The sequence below is a fragment of the Anneissia japonica genome, unplaced genomic scaffold (genome assembly GCF_011630105.1).
Source record: "Anneissia japonica isolate Jap-2015-1 unplaced genomic scaffold, ASM1163010v1 scaffold287780_len48409_cov108, whole genome shotgun sequence".
NCBI classification, from domain to species: Eukaryota; Metazoa; Echinodermata; class Crinoidea; order Comatulida; family Comatulidae; genus Anneissia; species Anneissia japonica.
Genome location: NW_022752024.1, coordinates 10300 through 20224, shown reverse-complemented (window position 1 = coordinate 20224; position 9925 = coordinate 10300). Strand labels below are relative to the sequence as shown.

At 34.3% G+C, this 9925-nt stretch overlaps 1 protein-coding gene across 1 annotated transcript in view; it reads right to left on the bottom strand.

Annotated features, from left to right (window-relative positions):
• Positions 1 to 2405: 2405 nt before the first annotated feature.
• Positions 2406 to 9925, bottom strand: part of LOC117122063 — an 8715-nt gene continuing 1195 nt past the window's right edge. Inside the window, exons 2-7 of the mRNA XM_033267526.1 lie at positions 9168 to 9461; positions 6110 to 6334; positions 5658 to 5705; positions 5345 to 5451; positions 4121 to 4165; positions 2406 to 3591 (exon numbers count right to left, since the gene is read on the bottom strand). Coding sequence (XP_033123417.1) covers positions 3469 to 3591; positions 4121 to 4165; positions 5345 to 5451; positions 5658 to 5705; positions 6110 to 6334; positions 9168 to 9461 — 842 coding nt within the window. The 3' untranslated portion in view covers positions 2406 to 3468. The remainder of the gene's footprint in view (positions 3592 to 4120; positions 4166 to 5344; positions 5452 to 5657; positions 5706 to 6109; positions 6335 to 9167; positions 9462 to 9925) is intronic.

Sequence of the window (9925 nt, the reverse complement as noted above, 5' to 3'; positions counted from 1 at the left end):
TATCTTTCGATTTCTTGCCTTTCTTCTCGTTTCTTTTCCTTAACACAACACAGGAAGTCTACACGATTGTTAAATATAACGCTGTTCAGGGATACAAACGAGTTGATTCGAATCCTTGCCTTACGCTTGAGAGCCGAATTACATGTAACACTTTGCGCCAATCCACATCATTATTATCAAACATAGTATTTGTGTTAAGTTATGATTTAATTATCTTCACGCATATTACGATTTCCTGATTAGTTTTATTGTAGTATTATATTTTTTAATTTAGTGTAATATGGGCCTACATTAAGTTAATCTACGTAAGAGATAACACACATTTTGTCATACATTATATATGTCGTATATTATTTTCAGAACATGACCTTAAACAGTGGTCTGTATTTATTATAGCTAAATGATTCATATAATTGGTTTAGCGATGATGTTTTTTTTCTTATACAGTATTTGCAAAGGAAGAGGAACAAAATTGTGATAATTGCACAACGGACAGCGAAGAGAAAAGAAGTGTAAAGAAACACAATTGTGATTCATCATTTTGGCTTTTAATTTTGTTTATATTTTCCAATAGCAAAAGTGATTCTATTCAATTGAAAGCTAACAATTAGCCTGCTTACTAATTAAGCAATTCGAATTTATAATTACATATTAATGTCAAATTTGCTTTTGAATCTTTTAAATTATCTATTTTTTGTAATGTAAAGGCTAACTCAGACAGCGTCGTACAACGCAGCCCGACGCGATTTGTTGCCACGCCGCGTTCATGTGATTTAAACGCGAACGCGATGGTTTGAGTCGGGGACAGTCGCTTTGTAGAATATTAATCATGTTTAATATTTCTCACCGTAACGGCTTGAATCCCGGTTTCCATAGAATCGCTCACCCTATCGGCGACAGTCGCCGAGAGCCATCGGGAAGTTTGAACCTGGTTCAACTTGCCGATTGCGTTGTGGACGAATCAGGGTGCAATTGCTAGTTGCCCTGACGCAATCGGGAAAGCACCCCGATTCGTCTGCAACGCAATCGGCAATGTTGAACTAGGTTCAACCTTACCGACAACAATAGGGTGGGCGATTCTATGGAAACCGACCTTAAGACTGTCCCCGACGATTACTTGCAACGGGCTGCGTTGCCTTGAAAGACCGTGTCCCAACTAATTTCCGTGCCCGTGGTGTCTATAAACTTTACTTGAGCAGGGTGTAACTCCATATATTTTGGTAAAGCCAACAGACACATAGAAACACACGGGCAAAGGAGAACTTGATTCTGGAGAAGTCCTTACATTTTTCAATACATTACAAAATCAATTACATGAAACAACACATCTAATTCGACTGTTTTACCATTCTTCATTCCGCACAAAAAATACCAACAATTAAAGACGTCTTTACACTGCTTGGGGAAACCCTGCACTTAACAACTCTTTATAATATCACTCTTTCATTGTAATTCTTATATACATGACTTAAATATTATTCAGGATAGTATTTGTCTGACCGTTACTTTATAAACCGGTAGAGCATAAGCAACATTCCCTGATGATGACGTGTAATACGTCAAAACATTACTGTATATAGTTTACCACACAGGCGGTATTCCTAACAAGATTCAAATGTTAACTTAATATATACTATCCGCTGAGAAATATTTGAAGTTAATTCACAAAACATTTTCATGGCTAATATATCTAAAATAAACCACTTATATAAGAAAATGTTACACGAAATCCTAAGTAAAGTTTTTTTCACTTTAGTTGAGTTATTGACCCAACGAATTGTATTTAACAACGAATTATTCCCTATAAAAAATACGCAGCACCATAATTTAATTCATATCTGATTTGTATTTCCAAACTTAATAGATTAACGTATTCTTGAGGATGACCTACCGTCTTCAATGGATTTTTTTATAGTATAACACATAAAAATAATAGCCTACAGGAATTGGTTTGCTACTGGTGTAACAATTATTTGATTAAAATAACAAAACGGCATACTAAACAGTACCGTATTCTACATTAGAAATGTAGATAGTGTAAGGTTCATAAACCAGTTTAATAGGCCTATATAATTTGGTGTAGGCCTAACTTATAGACTTACTTTAGCTTGTGTTCTTATCATTATTGTTGTTATTGATATTTTTTATTATTATTATTATTATTATTATTATTATTATTATAATTATTATTATTATCATTATTATTTTATTATTATTATTATTATTATAAATGTGTTATAATAATACCGGTAATTAATAATAATAATAATTTAATAATAATAATAATAATAATAATAATAATAATAATAATAATAATAATAATAATAATAATAATAATAATAATAATTTATGCTGCTTATTTGTATTCAATTTTAAAAATATGTTTATTATTCTGCTGGCTGGGTTGGAGGAGTTATTATAAATAAATTCCATCATCGCCGATTTTCATTCTTCAAATATAGACTTGCTAACCTCCCCGACCCTTTTCACTAGCTATGCTTAGGCCCTACTGCTGTCAGTTTCTGTGTGGCTATTTTTAGTAGGCCCTAGCTAGGGCTACCTAAAATAGGCTTAGCCTAGGTTGTGTCTTCAATTTATGTGGGTTTTTTTTTATCGGATTGTCAATGCATACGTACGTACGACGATAGAGCCAATTAAACTGTTGTTTGCGATAATTTAATTACAATTTTTCCGGACGATTATATTATTACGCATCTGTAGGCCTTTGATAGCCAAGACTTTTCGACCGGAATTCTGATTTTCAATTTTCATAGCCTGCATGATCGCTTTAGCTTGAGTTGCGCATGCTCAGTTGTTGCATAAAAAAATTTTCTCATTTCTATTTCACACTCCTTCGCAGACGCCGTTTGGTTTCATAAGACTTCGTTTTGGTAACTGCACATGCTCGACATGGCTCGACAACTTCACTTACTCACTGTAAGATAGTATAATACATACTCCAATTATCGAAATGCACGCCATCGTGTCGGGATTGAATATTTCGACCAGATGCTAGACATTCCCAGCGCATGCTCATGGTGTTTTTGTAGATATTTCGGAGACTTTCTTTGGTAACTGCGCATGCGCATTGCTTAGTTCGGAATTCTCATTCCTTCGTAGTAAAAGCTTCCTGCATACAGTTTCTTAATGATTGTTTACTCTTTATGGTAGCAGCCTAAAGTTGCGGCGCGAAAAATCTCTAAAATTATATTGTACCCATCGTCGAGAAGAAAACTTAAAATACAACTGTCAAGCATATTTAGTAATACATGTACACTTGACAATTTATTTTGTTTTGCTTTTGCTAGTATTAATATTTCTTAAAATTAATGAGCTCCACATCTGACTTATTTCAATCATATATTTTGTATAACCAAACATCATGGAGGTACGTTGCCATAGCAAAAATCGTTACAGTTTGTAGAGATTGAAGTCATACTCTTCCATCAGCTCTTTTTGACAAATGGTTCACTTTTTAAACATTCCCACCACCTTGGCATTAACGTAATCTGTTTTTGTATTTGCGTCCAACTGCAGATCTTGATAAGTATGGCTCTCATCGCCAGTATCTGCTATGTATGGCGTGTAAGTCTGTCAAGATAAATCAAATATTTCAATTCACTTACACCTTTAATCTATCGACTGTTGTATTTTCGGAATGTTAAATTGAGATGTATTAATGGAAGTAATTAATATACATAAGGCCTTTTATATTTTAGTTTATTTATTTCATTCAAATAGGCAATATGATATGAAAATATTCTAACAAAGAAAGTCAGAAAAAATATTTAAGAAACAATCATAATATAATAAACAATCAGTAACATACACACTACAAATAACATAACAATAATCTATGTATTGAAAAAGTATAGGCCTGTGGTAGATGCGCTCGAATGGGCCTCCTAGGTTTCCGGGCGCTTATATTATATTATGAATTATATTTATAACTATGTTTATAAGTGAATAAAATACTTGAATACATGCATTGTGTGTATGATTTCCAATATAAACGCCTGTTAACCAGCATGATGAACGTATACGTGCTATGCTGAGGTCCGCTTAGGTAAATTGTACAAGTTAAAGTATAATAACGCGTAAATATGAAACACAAACTCACATTTTGCTTTCCGGTGTCGGTACTTCGCATGGCTTCAAATTTCTTCTAATAATTCATTATATTATAATAAGAAATATAATATAATTGTAATAAAATAATTATGATGTGGGCAAAAAAACAATGGCGGGCCACCATAGTACAGGGTAGGGCAAGGCAAAGCAGATGATAGGGAGATGAAAGTAAAAGTTGAGATGAGCTGAATTGGAGAATTAGAAAAAATATATATTGGGATGGAGATAAAGATGAAGATGAGATGAGTTGGAAGCCCGGTTGGAAGTGAAGACAAAAATGAAAATGGAATGAGATGATGAAGATGGGGGTAAGGATGAAGATGGAGATAAAGCTAAGTGAGATAAGATGGCAACGAAGATGGAGATGGGAAGAAGATGAAATGAAGACTTAACTGGAGAATAAGATGGAGAAGATGGGTACAGGTATAAGAGATAAGATTGAGATAGGGATGTTATGGAGATAAAAAATTAAAATAAAAGTGAGATGAATATGAAAATGAGATATATATATATATATGAGATATATATATATATATATATATATATATAAAGATGAAGGTGGAGATGACATTAGAGAGATGCTCTTTATTGTCAATAATACAAGCACATGTATGAAATTTGGTCCTTAACTGGTGATAATTAAAGATGATCTTTAATTATCACCAGTGGAGGTGTATCTTCATGCTAAAGTACTAGGGAGATTTCGCAACATTACGGAAACGATAACGAATACGTCATTGTCGTTATCGTCATTCGTGCCTAAATCATTTTTAACAATATGCTGTGTGAGCTGAATATGATCCTTGATTCATGCAAAAGGCATGAATCGCCTACTTTGTGACAAATATGCTACTGTAGGGGAAGGGTTCTCTAAAAAAATTGATGACGTAACCTTATTCTTTATCGTTATCTTAAGCTTGCAAAAACTTCTTTATTATCATGTCATTTAATATTATTCATTGCGTATCAGACAACGCCTTGTTCTTTGTATACTACTTGGCTCAGTTGGTAGATTATCCGAACTGTAAGCGGAAGGTCTTCGATACGAATCCTGATGGCGATATACGTTTTTCTCAAATACTTACTATCATCGTTAAATTGAAATACCATAGGCCTATATAACGATTACTTAACTTTATTTACCTGTTACAAGCTATTACCATATTAACCGATATTAATAGAAAATAAACAAAATGGTTATTATTTCACAAACCTGTTTAATCTTATTGTAGCCGATCAAGCCAGCAACTAACCCGAAGCAACCAACAAACACGCCCACAAAAAACATTCCAATGGTCAGGGTTATGGAACTAGATGGAACTAAATGAAATACAAACGTAGATCACAAATTGATATAATTATAATAGCAATTTCGGAGCATATACTTTCAATATGGAGTACTATACATATTTTTTAGTATACCTACTTATCAAAAATGTGTTTAATTCGAAGGTTCCATTATAAAGGAAACGTATAAATACCAAAAACACAAAACCAGAAACCTTTTCTAACTGAAGAAAACATACCTGTGTTACATGTCTTCAGTGGTTCTATTGCGTTAACCTCTCCATTCTCTGCATAGCATGTAATGTTTGTTAAAAAAAAAAATCTTCATTAATTTTCATCTACACATACCTGTTTTTAATTCGAAGACTCCATTATGAAGGAAATGAAGGAAACCATAGAAATAATAAATAAACCTTCACCTTTAATTTTGAACATTGAATACTAAAAAAAATTATAAATTGTAGTTACTTCTGGTAACATAAAGCAAGATAGACATTTATAAATACAATTGATATAATCAAATAAATCTTATTGTAGAACTACATTAGTATTGTACATGTAAAGTTCGTCTGCCATCGATGGTTAACTATCCATTGGAACGTGTAAGAAATAACGACGTAGCTCAATTTTCTTTACGTATAAATACCAAAAACACAAAACCAGAAACCTTTTCTAACAGAAGAACACATACCTGTGTTACATGTCTTCAGTGGTTCTGTTGCGTTAACCTCTCCATTCTCTGCATAGCATGAAATGTTTGTTTTACATAACTCTTCGTTAATTTTCACAGAAGCAATAAGTTCCTCTTTGTCAATCATTTTCCCATCATTGTATATCATAACAGAGGACGGCTTGGGATGACCCTTTGCAATGCATGTTGCAGTGGCAGCTTCAGATTCAAATGTAATGGTAAGATCTATTTCAATTGAGAAATAAGTTAGCCTTATGATAACATTGTCTAGTTCTAAACAAAATAAAATAATACATGTAACAAATATTCACTAAACTGCTGGTATACAATGCAAGTATATCATTAGACACTGCTTTTTGAGGCAGTGAGAACAGGGTCATCTAGGTCTGAAAAACCATAGTGGAACTGAATTGCATGCCAACAAACACGTAACAGTAGGCCTAAAGATCCCATGCAAAATACAAAGAAATAATCATTTTTGAAATTTACTTCCCATTTTGAAGCAACATGAAAATTATCAACTTAAACATAGACATTATAAGTGTATTTGAAGTATGTTTACCAATAAGTTTACAGCAAAAAAAAGTTATAGAAACTGTTCCAGTCGCTGTAAGTGTTTTATTATATGTATTTATAATTATGCAGCTTAAAAATCAGGGTACATATTCATTAATTTCAATAATTTCTATAGGCCTACTATGCTATTTCAATAAGCTCAAACATTGTATGTTACTGGAAAATGAGCAAGGTAATATGACATTTTTTTATTCTGTCATTTTCAAGGGACAATACCTTTCAATTTCAATTGCTTAAGTTTCATAACTTGGAAAAATTAAAGACGTAGCTGTCACACATAAGAGTGTTTATAAACACCGTTTCTAGTGTGTGGTCGAAGAGTAGATATTGATTTGTGGTTGGAGGGGGATTCAGTAAACTGATGTGGTATATGGTCCGTTACATTTAATTGTGATAAGCATGTCTAGGAATAAAATGTTATATATCAATCATAACTTATGTGATAAACTTTCTGTTATTTGTAGTTGTATCTATTATTGTTCAAATGCACGTTCTGGATTTGGGTTTAGATTCCATGCCCTAATACCTGTTACTCAGTAAATTCTGTGAAATAATCCTTTTATTGCGTTCCATAGCAGGTTTAATTGGCGTCCATTTTTTGAGTCAGGACGTGACTCAGAGTAAAGGTGTATAAATTTTGTTTTCAGGGTGTGATCTGGTTTTCATGCCCATTTTTCGTGATTATGACTATTTGTGATAAAGAATGTTTTGAGCAGCAGTGATTCAAGGTTCTCCCCCACGGCCCCCACTCCATATTTTTTTTAATGAAAAAAGAGAAAATTATTTTTAAATTTAAGTCTGAGAGTGTAATTTCCGGCCACCTAGAGGTGCCCTAATCATAAGTTTTCTTACCTCAGCCTCAACCATGGTGGGGCTGAGGTGGGTGGACCCGACGTCTGTAAAAGTCAATTCCTGGGTCACCTTTCTTTGAATTTCTGGATTCGCCACTATTGAATTATTATAATTATTGTAAGGCTTACTAATATTAGGACTATTTATGATGCGTCTATTGGATATTTCACTTTATCCTCTCAAAACGTTCAGAGTGCGCTACCTCCCAGGAGGATAAGCCCTGCCCCCGGGGCCCTTGGCGCCCTCCGCCCCAGCCGAAAGAAGGGGAACACCCCACCTTCGCTCGGTATAACGGCTCCCCCTCCCTTTTTTTTTCAAAATCCCGGCTACGTCTCTGAGCAGGATGGAAATATCTGAAAGGAAGAAATCTCCGCTTTGTATCTGTATCTGAAATTGGAATCTTCTATTAGTATCAATCCTTACTGGCTTTGCAATAACCAGCTCAAAATTCCCAGAAGATGTTCTTAACCTGTAACAATCCTTATGCTATTTACAATGCTACTAGGTACTCCTGCTTCGTTTACTTCATCCCATATGATAGTAAGAGGTGTATTAGTAACTTGTGAATAGTCCCATGGTATCACCACTTTAGTATCACCTTCTTAGGCCACCTGATCATATTTTATCACTAATTGGCTACGTGTCAATATATAAGTTGTTAATCAGAATTATAAATGAATTAGGCCTATTCATCATCCTCACATCATCATCATCGTCGTCGCCATCGTCATCGTCATAGTCATCGTCATAGTCATTGTCGTTGTCGTCATCGTCATCGTCATCATCATCATCATCATCAACATCATCATCATCAACACCATCATCATTTTGTCCCTATCAAATAAGTTATGATGATTGTGTATTTTAAAGGATAAAATTCACCCGTTGTCAGATAGTTAGCGACCAACGTATCCGTCGTTCCGACGTTTAAGACCACCGGCCTCTGGCACAAATTGCCTTTCTGTCCCTTTACATCAGAGTATTAACAGATTAAGTCAAATTTTACAAAGTGATCTCTTTTTAGTCTGACTTTATTCTAATATCTGTATTGAAAAACTTCTTGTACATGTTTGTATTTTAACATTTCATGAATTTTAGCATGTATATTGCGGGCAATGAATTTCCTTTTTGAGGATGGATAAATAACTTTGATCTTGAATTTTTAATCTTGAGATATTTGTATATGTTCTACTACTTTAAATTCCAATGAATAGTCTGAGCTCTCCTCCCCACAGCTTGTAAAATTGTGCTTGTTTACTTGAAGACTCTGGAAGTCTCTTCAGCAGTACTATCTTGACTCCAAGGAAATTGAGGTTAATAAGCAAAATGTTCTTATCAACCCATCTCAGTAATCATGTAATATTGTTAAAATGGCGAAAACCTTTGTGGGTATTCACTCCATGCTTTCTCAAGCCTAGCATGATAAGGATAGGATAGATGGACTGGTGAAAAAGTCAGGGAGGATGGTTGGGTGTGAGTTGCCCGTGGTGGACTCAGTCTACTACGGACGGTTGTGCGAGATGTTCTGTTTAATATGGGGTGATGTAAGTCACCCCCTTCATTCAGATATTGCCAACTGTTTATTCTTTAAATTAATATAAATATAAATATACATACGGTATATACATACGTATTACTTTCAAGTCAAATTGATTACTGGTTTTGCCATCTTCTCCTCTGTACTGATCACTTTCAGCTTTACATATATACCTGCCACCATCAGTTGCAGCTTCAATGTATATTTTAAGTGCATCTTCGCTTGTAGTACATCTACTGGTGTCTGTGGTGCAGCTGAGTGCTTGTCCATCTTTATACCATGTGATACTAGGGACCGGGTCACCATCTCGTTTAGTACAGGTCAAGATCGCTGATTCACCTTCATAGACTCTGCTTTTTGAGGCAGTAAGAACAGGTTGATCTAGGTCTTAAAAGAAATGATAGTAGAACTGAACTACATACTGACAAAAACAAACAAGTAACATTTAATATATATTGTCCAAAGCAAAATTTACTTGCCCATTTTAAAGTAACATGAAAATTATTAACTTGAACGTAGAACATTTAGAGACCAGCTTAGCTCTGCAGTTAATCAGGGGTAGCCACTGTGTGTGCACTAATTGTGGAGGTCTTTATGTCCCGGCTGAATAATTACAAGAGTGCAACGTCTTCCGGATGAGACGTTTAATTAAGCCGTTGGTCCCGTGTGCATTTATGGCCCATGTGCACGTTAAAGAACGCAGTGCAGTCTACGGAAAATAATCAGTCAACGAAAATAAATATATTCGGTTTTTTGGGGTTATCCTGATCAGCAAATGTTTTACTAAATTATCTTTTTATTGTTCATTGTTTTGATATATGTAATGTGTGAATTATGCTCAAATAAATTTG